The following is a 20,792-nucleotide window of genomic DNA, read 5'->3' as shown; positions in this document are numbered from 1 at the left end:
AATGAGCTTACACGTTGCAAGACTTTCTATAACGCTCAAATGCACTGTTATTTTAAAATCAAGTATGATCGCATTCCTTTTTCATACGCTTATCATGATAACTATATATTTAACACAATGACATTTCTCATGCAGACACTCGAATCTCCAAGGGAAATCACTCGTATAAATTCAGCATCAACATTCCATCCGGGTAGGTAATTTAATTCTCAATCCAATTCATATTAAGGTAACGGAATACACCAAGCCTTAAATCCCTTGGCAAATTCACTAATGCATGCGAGACTGGGACTTCTCAGTTCATTTTCGATTTCCATGGGGCTTTATCAACAGGGGCAGACCCAGAATGCAACTTCATCTGGTTTCCACAGTACAATACATCCTATATTTCAACCCAGTCGCCAAGAAAAAACGTCAGTGGTGTACGTTTCCATGAACACTGGATACGTAGCATTTCAACGTAAAAAATAGCGTGTTATACCTACAATATCCACGTGTGCCGCTGTGGAGGCGGGTTTCGGGGTTTGGGTTTCACGGCTTTCGCGGCAAATTGTGGACACGACGATTGTTTAGGGGGGGGGGGGGGGGGGGGAGACTGTTGATGACCGGGGAGGGGGGGGGGGGGGGGGGGGAGAGACACGTTTGTTGAGGGGGGACGACGACACACGATTGTAGGGGGGGACGACACGTAGTTGAAGGGGGGGGGGGGGGGGGACACGTTTGTTGAGGGGGGGGGGAGACGCTCGACAACGAGAGTTGGTTTTTATTGAACGCTCGACAACGAGAGTTGGTTTTTATTGAACGAGACTTCAACACGGAACAGCTGCGCGAAACGATGGTCACGTCACTCTCGGTGACGGTGTCGACAATAATGAACACACGAACAATGTTAATAGAACAACACACAACCACATAAAATCCCGAACCCATTAACCCCACTTAATCCTAACAACAAAACAAGTTAACAAAAGCCCCATTTGTCAACTGAGAACCCCAATTCCCAGAATCCCCCGCGGCTCCGGAACACGGCGTAGCTTATATTAATCTTTATTATCTGAATGGGAAATGCAATATTTTAGGACAGATACACCATTAAACGCGTTTCTAATGACATTTCTAGCGAGAAATGTACATTTTCCTTACATAATCTTCAGTCAGTGAATGTGTATGATCTTTATTAATCTTTATTATCTGAATGGGAAATGCAATATTTTAGGACCGATTCACCGTTAAACGTGTTTCTAATGACATTTCTAGCGAGAAATATACTTTTTAATTGCATAATCTTCAGTCAGTGATTGTGTCTGATCTTTAGTTTTATAGTTATTAGGAGTTGATCGGCTCGCTCGCATGTTTCAACGACGTCAGGTTGCTTTCGCTAAACTAGCAGCTCACGTGCTTCCTGCGTTTGTGTTATTAAACTGTTACTTTATGTAACTTTCAATGATATCATCTTGTTAGAAACACGTATATCTGAGAGCCAACCCAGTCGCCAAAATCATACCTACGTTGACAGTTTACGTTTCGTGAACACTGGATTACGTCGCATTTCAACATAAAATAGCGTGTCACACACACACACACACACACACACACACACACACACACACACACACACACACACACACACACACACACACACACACACACACACACACACACACACACACACACACACACACACACACACACACACACACACACACGGTGCATTTCGCTGCTAAAACCACAACAAAAAAATATTCCCTCAAATATTATTACTTTCAAAACGTTGGCCAAAATGGCCAATAATATCATTTTTTTTGGGATGCTTCTAGGACATTTTGGGTGGATTTTGAACGGTATGTGGGGGGCACGTTTTTTGCAGGACCTGGCAACCCTGCGCTGTTGCCCGAGATCTGGATCCACCCCGGCGTGGTGCCGTCTCCTTTTGACCTTTTGACCCCAGACTTCTGGGGGAATAGCTGAATCAATTCATTAGTCAATCAGAAGCATGTAAATATCTTTCCGGTGGCGTAAGAGGACAAACAAGGTATCCTTCAACATCTACGCTTCCAGGCGATTGCAACGGTGCCACACATGAGCATATTCGAACATGTTTAATGGTAGTAATTAGCTGTCGAAATTGGAGGCCTTAATCAATACTGAGCAGCTATTGATTTGCATCCCGATAAAGATTTGTCACAAATGACATGTTATTTAGCATCTACACGTTGAGCTGAGTCCAATGACACCAAGAACGACACTCTAGCTAATGGTAACATGTATTTTACATGGTACACCTAGGTCTAGGACATGATGTCGGTGTAGCAAGAGGCCGAGCTTGATCTCATTGGACTCAGCTTAACGTGTAGATGCTAATTAACATGTAATTTGTCAAAAATCTCCATCGGGAAGCAAATCTATAGCTGGTCATTATTGATAAAGGCCTCCAAAATCGACAGCTAATTACTACCCCGAAACATATTCAAATATGATCATGTGTGGCACTGTTGCAATCGTCTCGAAACGTAGATGTCAAAGGACCCCTTGTTTGCTCTGCTGCACCACCGGGAAGATATTTTCATACTTCTAATGGATTGATTCATATTTTAAGGTTCTCGGAGTGAGACTTTAAGTGGCTGCAGCAGAAGTGTTGAGACGAAAGATGATATCAAGAGATTTATAGAATATTCCCATTCACATTATGATTCTTCGTCGTAACATCCGACCAAACATCCTTTACATTCACAGAGCGAAGATTATGAAAGTCCAGGCTCAGCCACCTGCACCCAGCGGCTCGCTTGCAAGATTTTGGCCTGAAGTTCTTCCCAGACCTATACCCTAACAGTCCAATAGGCATATCTGAGAATCAGGCCTCTCTTCAATAATGACAAGATGTAATGAGAGAAATACAGATTCACTTTTTGTTATCTGATAAGCGGCGTGGTGCCGGCTCCTTTTGACCTTTTGACCCCAGACTTCAAAGACGTGGCCACAGGCCAGCGGTGTCTACACACATTAAGCCACAAATGTACACCTCCATCCCGCAAAAAATGGGGCCTAGAAACTAACCTCTGTCTTATGTACATTGACTGTACCGTTGGAGGTCACGCCCCTTTTCCAGCCTTTTCGAGATAGCTAGGGATGCTAAAATGTTGACACACATTTCCCGGGGCCCCGAGAACGACATATGCAAGATTTGTAGTTCTAGCCCATAGAGAAAAAATGTTTTCCCAAATGGACTGTCATTTGGACAAAGCCCCTTCAGAAGTCTTGCCTGCGAGACCTAATGGTTCAGAATGTGGTGGAAAAAAAGTTTTTGAGATAGGAAGGTCCTACCGCCCTGAAATTTGAATACCATATTCTAGGGCCTAACTGGGACCCCCGCACCGAAACTTGGCCCGGTCGGACCCCGAGGGCAGGAAGGGGGGGCCTGCCCTTGGGGTCTGACCGCGCCAAGTCTCGGGCAGGAAGGGCCCCCCCTTCCTGCCCTCGGGGTCCGACCGGGCCAAGTTTCGGTGCGGAGGTCCCAGTTAGGCCCTAGAATAAGGTATTAAAATTTCAGGGCGGTAGGACCTTCCTATCTCAAAAACTGTTTTTCCACCACATTCTGAACCATTAGGTCTTGCAGGCTACACTTCTGAGGGGCTTTGTCCAAATGACACTCCATTTGGGAAAACTTTTTTATCTCTAAGGGCTAGAACTCCAAATCTCGGATATGTCGTACACGGGGCCCCGGGAAATGTGTGTAAACATTTTAGCATCCCTAGCTATCTTGAAAAGGTCGGCAAAGGGGCGTGACCTCCAACAGTACAGTAAATGTACATAAGACAGAGGTTAGTTTCTAGTCCCCATTTTTTGTGGGATGGAGGTGTACATTTGTGGCTAAAGGTGTGTAGACACAGCTGGCCTGTGGCCACGTTTTTGAAGTCGGGGGTCAAAAGGTCAAAAGGAGCCGGCACCACGCCGCTTATGAGATAACAAAAAGTTAATGTGTATTTCTCTCATAACTTTTTGTCATTATTAAAGAGAGGCCTGATTCTCAGATATGCATGTTGGATGGCTAGGGTGTTGGTCTGGGAAGAACTTCAGGCCAAAATCTTGCAAGCGAGCCGCTGGGTGCAGGTGCAACGAGATGGAGCACTTGCTGAGCCTGGACTTTCATAATCTTCGCTCTGTGAATGTAAAGGATGTTTGGTCGGATGTTACGACGAAGAATCATAATGTGAATGGGAATATTCTATAAATCTCTTGATATCATCTTTCGTCTCAACACTTCTGCTGCAGCCACTTAAAGTCTCACTCCGAGAACCTAAAAATATGAATCAATCCATTAGAAGTATGAAAATATCTTCCCGGTGGTGCAACAGAGCAAACAAGGTGTCCTTTGACATCTACGTTTCGAGACGATTGCAACAGTGCCACACATGATCATATTTGAATATGTTTCGGGGTAGTAATTAGCTGTCGATTTTGGAGGCCTTTATCAATAATGACCAGCTATAGATTTGCTTCCCGATGGAGATTTTTGACAAATTACATGTTAATTAGCATCTACACGTTAAGCTGAGTCCAATGAGATCAAGCTCGGCCTCTTGCTACACCGACATCATGTCCTAGACCTAGGTGTACCATGTAAAATACATGTTACCATTAGCTAGAGTGTCGTTCTTGGTGTCATTGGACTCAGCTCAACGTGTAGATGCTAAATAACATGTCATTTGTGACAAATCTTTATCGGGAAGCAAATCAATAGCTGCTCAGTATTGATTAAGGCCTCCAATTTCGACAGCTAATTACTACCATTAAACATGTTCGAATATGCTCATGTGTGGCACCGTTGCAATCGCCTGGAAGCGTAGATGTTGAAGGACACCTTGTTCGTCCTCTTACGCCACCGGAAAGATATTTACATGCTTCTGATTGACTAATGAATTGATTCAGCTATTCCCCCAGTAGTCTGGGGTCAAAAGGTCAAAAGGAGACGGCACCACGCCGGGGTGGATCCAGATCTCGGGCAACAGCGCAGGGTTGCCAGGTCCTGCAAAAAACGTGCCCCCCACATACCGTTCAAAATCCACCCAAAATGTCCTAGAAGCATCCCAAAAAAAAAAGATATTATTGGCCATTTTGGCCAACGTTTTGAAAGTAATAATATTTGAGGGAATATTTTTTTGTTGTTGTTTTAGCAGCGAAATGCACCGTGTGCGTGTGTACGTGTGTGTGTGTGTGTGTGTGTGTGTGTGTGTCTGTGTGTCTGTGCGTGCGTGTGTGTGCTTGTGTGTGTGTGTCTGTGCATGTGCGTGCGTGTGTGTGTGTGTATAACACGCTATTTTATGTTGAAATGCGACGTAATCCAGTGTTCACGAAACGTACACTGTCAACGTAGGTATGATTTTGGCGACTGGGTTGGCTCTCAGATATACGTGTTTCTAACAAGATGATATCATTAAAAGTTACATAAAGTAACAGTTTAATAACACAAACGCAGGAAGCACGTGAGCTGCTAGTTTAGCGAAAGCAACCTGACGTCGTTGAAACATGCGAGCGAGCCGATCAACTCCTAATAACTATAAAACTAAAGATCAGACACAATCACTGACTGAAGATTATGCAATTAAAAAGTATATTTCTCGCTAGAAATGTTATTAGAAACACGTTTAACGGTGAATCGGTCCTAAAATATTGCATTTCCCATTCAGATAATAAAGATTAATAAAGATCATACACATTCACTGACTGAAGATTATGTAAGGAAAATGTACATTTCTCGCTAGAAATGTCATTAGAAACGCGTTTAATGGTGTATCTGTCCTAAAATATTGCATTTCCCATTCAGATAATAAAGATTAATATAAGCTACGCCGTGTTCCGGAGCCGCAGGGGATTCTGGGAATTGGGGTTCTCAGTTGACAAATGGGGCTTTTGTTAACTTGTTTTGTTGTTAGGATTAAGTGGGGTTAATGGGTTCGGGATGTTATGTGGTTGTGTGTTGTTCTATTAACATTGTTCGTGTGTTCATTATTGTCGACACCGTCACCGAGAGTGACGTGACCATCGTTTCGCGCAGCTGTTCCGTGTTGAAGTCTCGTTCAATAAAAACCAACTCTCGTTGTCGAGCGTTCAATAAAAACCAACTCTCGTTGTCGAGCGCTCCCCCCCCCTACAAACGTGTCTCCCCCCCCCCTCAACAAACGTGTCCCCCCCCCCCCCCCCCCCCCTTCAACTAACGTGTCCCCCCCCCCCTACAATCGTGTGTCGTCGTCCCCCCTCAACAAACGTGTATCTCCCCCCCCCCCCCCCTCCCCGGTCATCAACAGTCTCCCACCCCCCCCCCTAAACAATCGTGTCCACAATTTGCCGCGAAAGCCGTGAAACCCAAACCCCGAAACCCGCCTCCACAGCGGCACACGTGGATATTGTAGGTATAACACGCTATTTTTTACGTTGAAATGCTACGTATCCAGTGTTCATGGAAACGTACACCACTGACGTTTTTTCTTGGCGACTGGGTTGTATATTTCACATCAGTTGAAACAGACCAGCCACTTACGTTACTTTTTTCTCACACATGGACAGTTCTGATTATTTTATTTGTTCTTCTCTGTGTGCTTTAATAGGAGTTTGCCCTCATCCTTCCACGGGGCTCATGGTAGGATCGTCTACAGACTGGAAACCAAGCTTTCAAGGAGTTGGGGGTTGGACAGCAATGTAAAACAGGAGATCAACTTTGCATCGAAGGCCATTTCAAGCCTCCTGATGGTATGTAGGGCTGGCGTATTTGACCTGGTAACAGGTTGGGTCGTACAGTAAGAATGTCATTGGTTCAATGGGGGGGTAGCTTTCTGAATGGAGTCAGTATGTTCTTTTCGTGTTCAGTTAGGTTTCCTCTGGGTGCTCTAGTTTCCATTAACAAATCGAAAACCATCCATGGGGTTAGGTGAATACTCCTGCCGGTGCCCTTGGAGCCCTGGAGTTGGTCCCCCTGCACTGTGTGGCTGCCCACTGCTTCTATATTCAGGCCCATATCCAACCTACCGTTCATTGGCAAAATTATTGAAAAAATTGTTTTTAATCAACAAACCTCTTTTAACGCTCAACAACTGCCTTGACAACTTTCAGTCAGGTTTTCGGGCCAACCACAGCACCGAAACAGCTCTTGCCAAAGTCAAAAGTGACATTTGGCTAAATACAGATTCAGGAAAGGCATCAATCCTAGTATTACTGGACCTCAGTGCAGCCTTTGACACTGTGGACCACACCATATTACTTCAGTGACTAGAGCACTTGGTTGGCTTCACTGGTGTTGTAATCAGGTGACTCAAATCCTACCTATTAGACAGGAGCATGTCTGTTACAATTGGAAACTGTTCCTCTACATCTTTGATCTGTGGATTTCCCCAGGGCTCAATCTTGGGTCCACCATTATTTAACCTTTACATGCTGTCGCTTGGTCAACTTATAAAGAAGAACTCAATTGCCTACCACAGTTACGCTGATGACACTCAAATGTATCTACCGCTAATGCCTAATGACTACAACCCCGTTGAAAGTCTCTGTCATTGTATTTATGAAATAGATAAATGGATGTCACAGAACTTTTTACAGCTCAACAAAAAACTGAGGTTGTAGTTTGTGGAAAGAAGGAGTAGTATTTAAAAAAGTATCCGTTTGTGGAGGAGTCAAAAATTACCAGAGGCCAGATATTTATGGACATATCCAATCTATATTTAAATTCTTTGGGGTTGTCATGTATCAGACCGGTTCACCTACCTGTAGCTGATCAGTTAAGTCAACATTTACAAACATTGTCCCTGCTCACCATGTTCTACTCTAGACCCGCCAGGTTGGCCAAGTGGATAAAGACATAGGAATCTTCTCCAAAAGATCCGTACACATGGAGGTGTTTGTGGAGAGCGGAGTCTACTCCCCGGGTAATGTCTCTCTCACACACACACACACACACACACACACACACACACACACACACACACACACACACACACACACACACACACACACACACACACACACACACACACACACACGAAGTTGACCTTACCACTTAGATCTTAGTCGATTGAAGAATATAAGTATGCTTGCTTGATATTTAAGAGTAAGACACCACATTTTCACATTGACCAACAATGGTGGCGGCTCTTTTTGCACCCAACCACCACGAGCCACCTATAGGCCGTTAGACAAACGACACGATGTTGCTTCTCAAACAGGCGGTCATGTCTTCCGCTTTGCACCAACCGCACCACCCTGTTTGCAGCTACTCTACACAAACTACAACAAACAATTCAACATAGTTGTTTCATGTGAATATCTGTGGACTAATCTGTTAATTGAATATATATTTTTTTCCATAGGTCAAACTGTGGCAGTTATTGTTAAAGTCAAAAACACATCCTCAAAAGACATGACCCCCAAGTTCTCTTTGAATCAGTATGTTAAGTACTGTGCGCAAGGCTTTACAAAGTTTGATTGTCATGAAATCTGTAAGTTAGTTGGGGAGGTTATTGAGAAGAAAAGTGAAAAAACAGTCACTTGTGCATTGAAGATCCCTCCTGACACGATCCTATCCATCCAGAACTGTGAAATCCTTTCAGTTAAATACAATTTTAAGGTAGGAGCTCAATGTGATGACAAATGGTTATAGTATATGCCAAAATTTATAAAAGGTTGTGTAAATTAAGTGCCGACCATTAGGAAGTAGGATGGTCCCCAATTTAGGCCTACCCAAATATATATTTTAGATTTAAAAGTCATGCAAATGATGAATGGGTATTGGGTTGACATCTCACTGTGTACTCGTTTCCCTAGGTGTACTTGGACATCAGCTTTGCCACAGACCCAGAGATCAATTTTCCACTGGTCATTGCCCGTTCCGGCTTCATGTTAAACCCAGGGCCCGGGGGAATGAACCAGCCGTACCCCCCTGTAGCATACGGGGGCCCAAGCAACAGCGACTTCCCTCCCCCCGCCGCCTGCTCTCAGCCAGCTCCGCATCAGCAGGCCTAGGGTCCCTCAGCAGGGACCCTAGGCCTGCTGAGCGACCATAGGCTGAGGGACCATAAGCCCCTCAGCCTATGGTCCCTTCTTGGGGTGCTTTGGCCGCTCAGCAGCCTTCGGGCACCTAGCAGCCTTCTGGCCCCAAGCAGCCTCCAGGCCCCCAGCAGACTCCGGGGCCCCAGCAGCCTGGGGCCCGGGCCCCGCTGCGCCTGGTGCCATGGGAGCAGCTTGCTACCAGCCCGTGCCACACAACAAGTGTCCGTATGGACCCCCGGTCCAGCCCTCAGCGCACCCCCCAGTGCTCCACCCTCCTCCTCCGCCGGCGGCTCCGGGGGCTCTGCCCTCTGCGCCGACGTTCGACCCCGACCAGTACGCCCCGCCGTTGTTGGCCTCCTGCTACAACGGCCCCACGTTTAGCATTTCGCCGCCAATCCCGGGATGGGCACCGATTTTCTATCCCCGCAATATGAAGAACCTCCTTCGTATCTGTCTATGTTCCCCCCGGCAACCAACGATAAACCGCCAAAATAATTGAACAGAAAGCGCTGATGATTCATTGTCGTGGTTTTCGAAACATGGAAACGCGCCATGGGATAAATGTATATGTATATATATACACCTCAATATGCAACCTACGGTTCATTAATTTTAAGCATATATACACATATGCTATGAAGAGCTTTATTCAATGTCTAAAATGGGGAAGTTTAAAGGCCTTTGGTATTTTGTGGTTTCCTCTCAGGGCTCAACCATGGCCAGTGATGTCATTCAAACACACCTGGTTGCATGTGGTCTACAACTGCAGTAGTGTGACCACAATATCCCTTCAATGGACCATTTTATATTGAAGACTTTATTCAGCCATGCATGTATGGCAGAAATGTGTGACACATTTGAAAATATAAGAATTTTTATTATTATACACTATACGTATGAATAAAGTATGATCAGTATCATGCCTACAAGCTGAAAGGGTGGAAAAACAGTTGGACGTACTAAAGTTAATCGTTCGTTTTAAATAATCCTGTATCGTCTACATTTCCTGTTCTCTTCTCTACCTTTCGTATGAGCCTGCTTAAATATATTGTTATTCTTTGTATGTTTCTCTGACATGCATTTAAAATAACCTTGCCAAATGTAGCTAGATGTCTGGACACTTTTGCTTGCTCTTTGCTGCTAATCAATGAAGTGTATTTTTAGAATAATTGTACCAATAAAAAATACAATAAAAAACGACTTCTGTAACTTACATATCCAGATGTACTATGGATCCACTGGCACATGAGACACTGAGCACTCTGGGTACTGAGAATAATAGCACTTACAATTATTTGTGGTTGTACCTTACCTTTCTTGCCAGAGTACTCACACTTTGACTCAGTACTTAAGCATAACAAATAGCCTAATGCTAATATAAGCATAAGAAAGAGTAGTAAATGACATACCCCAGATAGGGGTACTTTAGATTGTGCGTACTTCCGGCCCCAACAGGAAGTAGCATGTGGCTATTTTTTAAATCTTTGCAGCGACTGAATATTGATGATAGAACTGATTGTTGTGCATAAGATGAGTGTCTGCGACTGTGCGTGTGTCCTTTCCGGCTTCGGCATATTGTATGGTTATGAAGGCCTTGTGGTTGGTTGTTGTCCTAGTGAAGAAGCCTAGCCTTGGAGTCATAGTGGTTGCGTACTTGCGTTCAAGAGAGAGAGGGCACTCCCGCCGTGGTGATGTTTGGCTTGTTGTGGGCTGTCTGTCAGAATCCGCCGGGTTAGACAAACCTGCTTTTCGTACACGTTCAATGATGAATCTGTCTGAACGTATTTGCTGTAGATGGATGGTTAAATAATGTCAGACCACCACGATCGGTCATACTGCAGGCAATCATTTGCAAGTGCACTGATTGCGTGTCCGATAGGCTATACCTGGCATTTATTCAGTCAATTGCTCTTCTATGTGCGCCAGATTGGTGCCAATTATTGTCGTGTTTGCATTGTAATGCACAACTTTGCCTTTCCTTGTTATAAAACAACCTGCATCCAAACCACTTTAGCCAATGCAGCCTCTCGTCCGCCCATTCTCTGACACTTACTAGTACTTCATACTTCGTAACTTGGTCAATATTTTATCGCTAACCCTCGTTCAAAGGTTTAACAAATCAACACACTGGTATCTTTAATAATCTGAAAACAGAATTTCGATTACCTCTATACTTTTTTAAAAATCACAGTTTAAGTTCCATGTCGGCTTGTTTTCAGTCGGTCTCAATGATTTGCACTGAGGTTAGGGCGCGAGGCCGTGCAGGCAGTGATGCCAGATTGGGCGTATTTCCCGCCCAATTGGACTACTTTTAACAATGTTAGGCTGGAAAATGAGCAATAGGCAAGTACATATTTATTATCGCACATTTAGTTCAGATCACAACATCCTGATTGACAAGCTAAAGTCTGAGTTCGGCATCAAAGGTGATGTTATCAAGTGGATTGTATCCTACCTGACGAAGCGAACCTATAGAGTCAAGATAAAGAATGCATCAAGTATTATCTTTAACCTGATCTTTGGAGTCCCCCAAGGGTCACTGCTAGGTCCCCTACTATTCATACTCTATAAAAGCATGGCATCTCCATACAAATCTACGCAGACGATACCCAACTGTATGTCAGTGTTGATATGCAGAGCAGCCAGCAAACAAAAGAAGATATTGAAGCATGCCTCCTTGAGATACGACAGTGGATGGTACAAAATTACCTCAAGATCAACACCGATAAGACAAAAATGATCCTTGTTAAGTCCAAGCGGAACTCAGAAGACCTAAGCTTCACTGTACTCTATGATAACTCCGATGTCGACAGTTGCGACGTCGCTAAGACCCTTGGCGTCTCACTGGACTCAAAACTCAGCATGATCAAGTTCATCCAAGAGAAGTGCAGAGCTAGTTACTTCCATCTCCGTAATCTAGGAAGGATTAAGCGCTCACTGAGTATTGACATGAGAATCAAGCTTGTACACAACATGATACTGTCGAAACTTGATTACTGCAACAGTCTCCTTGCACTGACTCCTAAATGTCATCTAAAGAAACTGCAAAAGGTTGAAAATGCAGCTGTTCGCCTCATCTATGACGTTCCTAAGAAGTGCTCCACCTCCAAGTTCCTTAAGAAAGCCCACTTTCTCCCCATCGAAGATCGGATAGATTTTAAACTCAGTTTGCTAATGTTCAATGTTGTCTCTGGAAAAAGTCCATGTTATATTGCGGAAAGCTTTTCTATGCATAGCCCTACTAGAGAACTAAGAGTTGGAAGGGACGATCTTAATATTGTTTCCGAAAAAAAGAAATGTAAAGATATCTTTGACTTCTAAATGGAACGATCTACCTATAAATGTAAGAAACTCTGTAAATTATGAAATTTTTAAAAGTAGACTAAAAGGACATCTTTTCGAGAGAGCTTTTTCTAATATTTAACTCAAACTATTTAACTTCTTTATATTTATTTCTTATATATTTTTTACCCAGAAGAAAAAAATAAAATAAAAAAATAAGATCTCGACCTGGTTATATTTTTTGGACCCCAGCAACCGATGACACAAAAAAATAATAATAATAATAATAATAAAAAATATATAATAAAACTAACACTTTCAGGTACAGACCGCTTTGAGCTCGGTTTTTATCCCTTCGGGATGGAAGCCATATGAGAAAGAAAGCGGTATATAAATACCGAGGATTGATTGATTGATTGATTGATTGATTGAGCTATTCAATACTTTTTTTACTTATACATCATTACACTTATTGTATCAACAGTTGTAGTTTTTATATTACATTTTATATGTTCAGTTGGTCACATTGACTTCCATAGATGTTACAGTATTTCTTGTTTCACAGGTGCTAAAATGATTCTATTGGATATATGATTGATATCTATCTCAAATGTATTCAAACTTGATCACCAACTCTTCACTTATTTGTTTCCAACCATTTTAGTTTAGTCCAGGCGGGTTATCTACCACCAGGACAGGCAATGGCCAGGAAGTTTTGGGGGTCTCTGTGAGTGGTTAAACTGTGTGTGTGTGTGTGTGTGTGTGTGTGTGTGTGTGTGTGTGTGTGTGTGTGTGTGTGTTTAAGCTGGTTGTGAACTTGGTGGAATCGCTATCCCAGACCGGAAGTTGTGGGGGCTCTGTGATTGGTTAAACAGTGCGTGGGTGTGTGTTCTTTGTCAAACCAATTCGTCTTTGTTTTCTTACTTGTTTGAGAGTAATAAAAAAGTCTTTGTCTTTCATGAGCCAGACTCCTTGAACGCACTTATTTAGTTAAAGTGTTACAGGTAGTTTTTCTACCACCAGGGGGGGGGGGAAGAGAGAGAGAGAGAGAGAGAGAGAGAGAGAGAGAGAGAGAGAGAGAGAGAGAGAGAGAGAGAGAGAGAGAGAGAGAGAGAGAGAGAGAGAGAGAGAGAGAGATTCTGTCTGGTATTATTTGTGCGCAATGCTTGCTTTTGGTGACCTCTACAGGTATTGAGTGCCTGTGTGCACATAATAGGAGATGGACAGAGTGCCAGGTGTGGCTGATTACACAGCAAAAAGTTTTTTCTACAATGGCTAAGCCCACATCCTGCACTTGTTTTAAGTATTCTAAGTCAGTTTTCCTTGATTTTTGTACAAAATACACCACCAGACCTTTTTTGCAAACCCAACAAACTTCTGGGGTCTCATTTATAAAACTGTGCGTGGGATCGTTACTAAAAGTGTACGTACGCCCAAAAGCCAAGTTTTGCGTGCGCCAAAAAATATTCAGACTTAGGCCTCCTCAAATAAGAATAACACGATCGCAAAATAATGTACTTGTTGAAAGTATATAGTGCAAGTTTGCAGTTGTTTAGTATGAAATCACCTACGACAAAGTTTTTCAGTTAAATCTGTCTTTCATACCAGAGGGCCGCAGCCTCCTGGGATAATGGATGTGAAAAAGGAAATAGATGATGAACACTGTGGGGGACCGGAGGAAAAGGTACTGCATGACATTTGGCGAAAGCTATTCTTAACAAGACCATAATAATCATCAGCCTGCACCCATTTATTTTTTAACTGTAATCTAACTAGTTTCTTATAATGACATTGTTTTGCAAAAAATGTCTAATTTCTTAGATCTATTGTTTTTTAATACTCTCTGCAATCCTGCTGTTATGGTATTTTGATAATGTTATTTCATTCAGACGTCATATTCTGTTTCTTCCGTCACATACCCCACAGGGACAACTGATGGACAGAGTCAGAGTGCTAGTGAATCAGACCTCTACCCCACAGGGACAACTGTTGGACACCTCTATCCTTCCCCTTCCACATTTCCCACTCCTTATCCTGTTGGTCCATCTCATCTACCCAGAGAAATTTCGCCGTACAGGTTTCCCTTCCTGGACAAGCGGCTTATCCAATGCCACAGCAAATCCAACCATTTCCAGGCATACCCCTACGCCCTCGCTCAGGCTGTGTCCATGAACAGCCCACATTTCATGGAGCGTCCCCCACCGTACGCTTGGATTCTCCCACCTGACCACGCGACTTGAACCCTTCAGTCACCTCAATATACACTGGTCCCATCTGTAAATGTGTTCTACATTTAAACACATCATATACTTTATTTTATTCAGACTTAGCTTTGCTACTTTTGTTTTTTTATGTCGCTAATGTGTGTTTTTTAAGTCACAGTAATAAAGGATAACAAATGGCTCATTTTTAATTGAGTATGGTTAGGAACAAGTAGGGGAACAGTGCTACTACAGAAGGGAAGCAGCTCTGGATGTCCCACCTACACCCTGAAGCAGCCAGGTGGCGCCAGAGTGTCGACAAATATTGGAGACAAACTTATTTATTTGTTTAACCTTCACACACAAGCTGTAACCAATTAGCCATGCATCTTAAAATTAACTAGAGCTATGTTTTTAATACACAATATAAATATCATATATTGTGGGGGTATATGCAACTATTAAATGGATGGATTGCATTTTATATTAATTTATTATTTGATGGTTTCCAATTAGGCCTTTATCTGGCATCTATTGATATTATTAAGGATATCCATTTCCAGAGTGTGCTTGCATTTTCTGCCTTAACTAGCCAATGATATAAAGTCTGATTACGAAAAATCAGTCAATAAATATCATGTAGCCTCTATTTCTCCTGGTAGGACTACCACATCACTTTTTTCACACTAATTGCTGACCACCACATATTTAGGCAACCCTTTAACTTTGTTTGTTGTATAATTCATAATGTCGAAACTTGATTACTGCAACAGTCTAATAATCCCTGGCTATGTTGTTGTGAAAATAGAGAACAATTTGTTATTTACATAATCAAAATACTTTGAGTATGCATATTAGGTTGTCTTTCAAACTAAGTGGAAATAGTGAGTCGTGATCAAAGTCTTATCCACCTACGCATGGATAAACCATTGCGTAGACCAAGTATCTTTACGCTAACTCCACTAGTTATTTGACAAGTTGGTTGGCTAATTTGGTTCTTTTGATTAACAACATAGTTTTGACCCATATATCATATGTAAGGTAAGTTGCCACTTTCATCCAAACTGACTCACAGTGAGGTTCACACTGCAGATGGGGTCTTCTCCTGCCTTGACGTCCTCAGCCAAGCTGGAAGTGGGCTTTAGGAGGCATAAGGAGAGCAGCAGGGCTGTGTTGGGGCCTATAGGTCTCTTTCAGCCTCTGGGGTCCTGCGAAATGCCACGTCCAGTTTGACCTGTTCAATGACATTTAATTCCAGAATGAATATAACATGTTTTAACTGTACATAGGCCTATATCATGTGTCAAATCACACACAAATATGACATTAAGTTTGACCAATAAGGAGTTAAAAAAAACATGAGCAAATACCATCAGGCCTAATAATGACACACGGAATGTGCAACAGGGCAGCACGGCACAACGCAACTCTTATAGCTACTACCCCTTGACCAATTGCCTTTTTGTTTTGATTAGTCTTTACTACGTATTTCCACAAAGTTGGTGAAAACAACACGTGACTATCCGGGTACAAAGCCGTCCCATATCTCAATTTTAACGAGTGGACGATACTATTCAGACCATGGTGTTTTCCCTGTAAAACAGATTTATGCACTTCGGTTCTAATTAGTAGTCCATGGGCTTCCGACAGAAGACACAACATAGATTGCTTATGATCGCAGGCAAATTCCGTTTAACGTTAAGTTGTGCAGCATACACCTGCCACAAAACAAAAAAGGGTTCCCTAAATTGTTCATCTATGTTTGTTCATCAGATTACATAATTTGCTCACCCATGGATGCAGCTAAGAGCGGGCTCACTTTAATAACTGCAGGGAAGTATCTCGGTCTATTAATTCGTTTGCTTATGTCTTTACCCACATGCTCATCACAGAAGCCTGTGAATGCAAGCAAACATCTGATTGGGGGATTGAAGAGCATTTCCATGCAAATTCACACACGCCCCCTGAATTCTGCGTGCTGCGTGCTGCAGGCTGTACTACTGCCGGAGCAGCTCACCTTCTGCTCAACTTTATTATATTCTACGCAATGGGCACAAGTCTCGTCCTGCTCTGGGTTCTTGCTGCGCTCATCTGCAATGGTAGGAGTTTATCTTTCGTTGAGTTATTTGATAAGCTGCTTATTAATGTATTGTCATTGTGCTGGACGTCGCTTACTGGGATGGGACGTAGGACCAAACTAATAGCGATAACCCTTTCCATGTTCACGCTTGATCTACCAAACATTCAACAACTAAACAACCCCAGATTATATGGCTGGCTGCGCATCAATGGGAGTTTCGAATAAACGTTGCTTCCAGTTGTTTTTATAGATGTAAGAACCCCTCGGGTTCTAGAAATGTGTAAAGCACGGATGGCACGAATAGTGAAGAGGTTAGTGGTTCGAATCCCACTGGGGATTCATCACATCGTTTGATATTTGTGTTTGGCACATGGTTCTATCTTTTATATTCTCCGATAATAGAGGCTTCCAGCTTCATGATCCGGAACAAGCTGCTGGGGAAATGTCTGCAGGCCCAGGTAGGACGACCCCAGGGCAGGGTGTCCACAGTGGACTGTAGTCCCGCTAACCCCCTGCAAGAGTGGCACTGGCAGACTGGGAGTGCAGCCCTGGTGAACGGCCACACGGGGCAGTGTGTGACCGCCCCCGCGGAGCAATACGAGGGAGTCCATCTCCAACCCTGCGCTGACAGGACAGAGGGGGACGGGGGGAGGAACGGACGTCGTAAACAAGCATGGTCCTGCTCCAAAAGAGGCCACCTGACACTGCAAGGCAGGGGTGTTCACCTCATCGCCACCAAAGACTCCGCTCTGGTATTTCTGTCCAAGGAGCAGAAGCAGGTAACGCCCGCTTAGCTTTTAATAATAGGAATACATTTTATTTGAAGCCGCTTTTGAAAATACACACAAAAAAAGACATTTATAAACATGTAAAACCAACTTAATACCAAGTAAGTTGAAAGATGTTTATAAACATATGGGCTACATACAGGCGGTTGAATGGTGGATAATTGATACAGTTGGAACATTTATAAAGATTTCTTCCATGCTCACTGTTGATAATTTTCTATATAATAACTATATAATGTATATACTCTAATAGCATGGAAATAACTATATGTATACTCTAATAGCATGGAAACAGGTGGCTGACACTTGACAACCAGACGTTGTGCAGTGAGATGGACGACAGCCAACGCCACTTTCGGAATCAGGGGGATCCATTGCATCTTGTGGTCCCTCCAAGTGTAATTTCCAGTACAAAGCCTCAACCGAGTAACAAACACACACACACACACACACACTCTCTGTCTCTGTGTGTGTGTGTGTGTGTGTCTCTCTCTCTCTCTCTCTCTCTCTCTCTCTCTCTCTCTCTCTCTCTCTCTCTCTCTCTCTCTCTCTCTCTCTCTCTCTCTCTCTCTCTCTCTCTCTCTCTCTCTCTCTCTCTCTCTCTCTCTCTCTCTCTCTCTCTCTCTCTCTCTCTCTCTCTCTCTCTGTGTGTGTATCTCTCTCTCTCTGTGTGTGTATCTCTCTCTCTCTCTGTGTATCTTTTTTCATTAAGTCTCACAGTTTGGGGTAGAAGAGTCAAATGCTTTGATATTTGCTTCTTCCTTCGAGGTAGAGTTAAATTGTATACTTTAATAGTTATGAAACATTTGCTGTCCACACAAAAGGAATAAATGTCATGATACAGATTTGTAAGTAGTGTTTAACTGAAGATATCTTCTCAAATGTATTAAATATGTCACTCATGAAATTCAACCATTAAGGCTTTATATCACAATAGTGGAGTTTGGTGGATTTTGTTCTTATATAAAGCAATGACAATCTCCACATCTTTGCACTTTCAGTTGGAGATGTATTGAGCTTTGATGATTATCAAAAGGACCAAGTGTCTGAACCAGTCCCTTTGTTCATAAGCACAAAAGCACCCGGGAATCCCACCATGGTGTTTTTCACCATGGACTATGGTGAGTGAATTGCTTTGGTTGGTATTTTCTGTTTGGATATAAAAAGTGTAACTATTTAAGGACTTACCTGATGTGAATTTTCAAGTGTGCACAACTGCAGTAAAGTGATTTTCGACTATTGTGGTTTTCAATAAGTATGCATTTGAGTCTCAATCAGAAATGACATGTTAAGAAAATAATAGAGTGAAGCAAAGTTGTATAGAATAATATTTGTTTTGTCTATCCAAGAAAACAACAAATGATTATAAATACAGCTTTAAACTTTAGATTCAGAGGACTTTATTAATCCCATTGGATACCATTGGAGGTGTCAAGCTAAATACATTGAATTTATGTTCTTTGGTTGGTGCATTGTGAGAGGCAGCCTACATGTGTGGCTTTAAAGCCTCAGAGAGGTTTATTATATCAAAGGGATTTGCCATTGGTGGTGAGCTTTTTGCTCGTGTTGAAATAATCCTATTGTTTGTTGATCAAGGTTTTTTGTTGATTGTAGGAATGAGCTGGAAGATAACTATGTTGGTCCTCAGCTCTGTGGCTTTAGTGCTGGGGACTGTGATTCTAATCCTCAATGTGTACTCCAACAGGTAAGACCCACTCTGGATAGTCTTTCCCAAGATGTCTTTATAAGCATTCATGCATAATACATTTTGATGCGATCAAAGTTAGACCAAGGACTCGCTGTACACATCGCTGTACACTCATGGCTGATGACAAACCCTGAATCTGTGCTTTCAAAATCAATGTTTTCCAATCAGCAGAATGTACATATAATTGTTGAACATGGGGAGAACCATCTTTTTGGTTACTTGTCATTGCCATTCCAGGAGGAGGAAGAAGGTGGTGTGTGTGCTGAAGTCCTTCTCTCCGAGGGAAGAGGTGAGCATTCCTGGGTCTCCGGTGCAGAGTGAAAGGGCCCCACTCACCAGCCACGCCGCGTGCCTCCCGCACGCCTCACCCTCTCTACGAGGAGAGATCCTGATTGAGTGGAAAGATGGCACTGTTACTCCTCTTTACGAAGGCTGAATGGCTTGTGTATGATCTGCAGGGCATCTGAGACTAAGGTAAATGTGGACCATAGTGTGTGTTATGCTCGCCCGCATGTCTGTGTGTGTGCGTGGGATGCATGAAAGGGTATGGATAAACTGCCTGCTGCCTGACAAGATTTATGCTCAGCAGATGTGGTGTGCAGGTTTTCTTTCCAACATCAACACTTGCACACAAGGTGAATATTTAAGATTTAATTGCTCCTCTTTTTACAGAATTAACCGACTGTATGTAATGTAATTAAAAGTGTGTATTTGTTCATGCATTCCACATTCTATTCTACATAAACTCTAGCTGTATAGATATTTAAGTAATCTGTAACAGATTTTTAACAGATTTAGTTTTGGTTGCTTGAAGAATGTGTTTAAACTAGTGCTGTCAAGCAATTAAAATATTTATTGCGATTAATCGCATTAATGTCATAGTTAACTCAAGATTTCGCAAAAACTTTTCTATTTTAAATATCCCTTGATTTCTTTGTCCCATTAGTTTTTCTCATTTTAATGCTCTTATCAACATGGAGAAGTGCATCGGCTTGCCTTGTGCAATTTTTTTTTTTATTGATAACAACATTGGCATATACTGATCAAAGCAGGACGATACAAAAAAAAAGCCTATAGTGCAATTGAACGATGAACATAAAAACGTACTGCCTTGAAAATAGCAGTCAGGCTACTGCTTCTTTGTTTTGAGCCCAAAAAATAAATAAAAAATTGCGTTAATCGCGCGAAAATTAACGCCGTTAAAATTGGTTTGCGTTAGCGCCGTTAACTGACAGCACTAGTTTAAACTTGTTTTATTGACTAATGCACTTTTGTGATACTGACTATGTACTCTGACTTGCTGCACCTTAGTAAATTGATGTCAGTTCTTGCATCATTTCTAAACATGTACGCCAGATGTTTCATGGCATAATAAAATATACTTATTCTAAATAAACGTTTTAACTTTAGTTTGTGTCTTTTGTAGCATTGCTCACGTTGCTCATGTTTTTGTTTAATACATATCTGTCCTGCAAAAAAGGAATGAGAAGGTTATCAAGAAAGGGGTGATTTGTGGCCACTCTATTGCAACTTTCTCTGAATGTTGTTTTAGGAGTGGGCGCGTTAACTATAGCCTGATGAGGATTCTGAAAGTCCTGGCACTCCCCAGTGGCATGGACATTTCCCAGCAGGAGAGATGAAGAGATGAAGGTGTTTTTATGTTTAGGGGCAGCCGGGATTGTTGCAGAGCAAGCTAA

The 20,792-nt window shown here is 42.6% G+C and overlaps 2 protein-coding genes and 1 long non-coding RNA gene across 4 annotated transcripts in view; 2 read left to right on the top strand and 1 right to left on the bottom strand.

The window, feature by feature from the left end:
- The window catches only part of LOC132459643 (uncharacterized), a 51,581-nt gene extending 35,092 nt beyond the window's left edge, over positions 1 to 16,489 (bottom strand). Inside the window, exons 1-2 of the long non-coding RNA XR_009526278.1 lie at positions 16,311 to 16,489; positions 15,593 to 15,753 (exon numbers count right to left, since the gene is read on the bottom strand). This is a non-coding gene — a long non-coding RNA (uncharacterized LOC132459643). The remainder of the gene's footprint in view (positions 1 to 15,592; positions 15,754 to 16,310) is intronic.
- Positions 18 to 10,272, top strand: LOC132459639 (arrestin domain-containing protein 3-like). The gene is made up of 5 exons (XM_060054293.1): positions 18 to 193; positions 6,603 to 6,744; positions 7,820 to 7,916; positions 8,358 to 8,614; positions 8,812 to 10,272. The coding sequence occupies exons 2-5, from the start codon at positions 6,742 to 6,744 to the stop codon at positions 9,007 to 9,009; spliced, it is 555 nt and encodes a 184-aa protein (XP_059910276.1). The 5' UTR covers positions 18 to 193; positions 6,603 to 6,741; the 3' UTR covers positions 9,010 to 10,272.
- On the top strand, positions 16,464 to 20,504 carry si:dkey-245n4.2 (uncharacterized). Of its 2 annotated transcripts, none has more exons than XM_060054296.1 (6): positions 16,464 to 16,618; positions 17,002 to 17,378; positions 17,672 to 17,795; positions 18,389 to 18,508; positions 19,002 to 19,092; positions 19,333 to 20,504. In XM_060054296.1, the coding sequence occupies exons 1-6, from the start codon at positions 16,567 to 16,569 to the stop codon at positions 19,529 to 19,531; spliced, it is 963 nt and encodes a 320-aa protein (XP_059910279.1). In that variant the 5' UTR covers positions 16,464 to 16,566; the 3' UTR covers positions 19,532 to 20,504. The 2 variants fall into 2 exon arrangements, with proteins under 2 accessions (XP_059910279.1, XP_059910278.1); XM_060054295.1 differs by having other exon boundaries at positions 17,672 to 17,813.
- The last annotated feature ends 288 nt before the right edge of the window (positions 20,505 to 20,792 follow it).

Source organism: Gadus macrocephalus, chromosome 6 (assembly GCF_031168955.1).
Source record: "Gadus macrocephalus chromosome 6, ASM3116895v1".
In the NCBI taxonomy this organism is placed as follows: domain Eukaryota; kingdom Metazoa; phylum Chordata; class Actinopteri; order Gadiformes; family Gadidae; genus Gadus; species Gadus macrocephalus.
This window is presented reverse-complemented; position numbering and strand designations above follow the sequence as displayed.

What these genes read in the sequence shown, in the direction of transcription:
- LOC132459639 (XM_060054293.1), top strand. An exon ending in GAGCGGAGTCTACTCCCCGG is followed by an intron (nt 7,917 to 8,357) that starts GTAATGTCTCTC and finishes TTTTTTCCATAG; the next exon opens with GTCAAACTGTGGCAGTTATT. An exon ending in CAGTTAAATACAATTTTAAG is followed by an intron (nt 8,615 to 8,811) that starts GTAGGAGCTCAA and finishes TCGTTTCCCTAG; the next exon opens with GTGTACTTGGACATCAGCTT.
- si:dkey-245n4.2 (XM_060054295.1), top strand. Translation starts at nt 16,567, where the DNA reads ATGGGCACAAGTCTCGTCCTGCTCTGGGTTCTTGCTGCGCTCATCTGC. An exon ending in TGCTGCGCTCATCTGCAATG is followed by an intron (nt 16,619 to 17,001) that starts GTAGGAGTTTAT and finishes CTCCGATAATAG; the next exon opens with AGGCTTCCAGCTTCATGATC. An exon ending in TGTCCAAGGAGCAGAAGCAG is followed by an intron (nt 17,379 to 17,671) that starts GTAACGCCCGCT and finishes ATACTCTAATAG; the next exon opens with CATGGAAACAGGTGGCTGAC.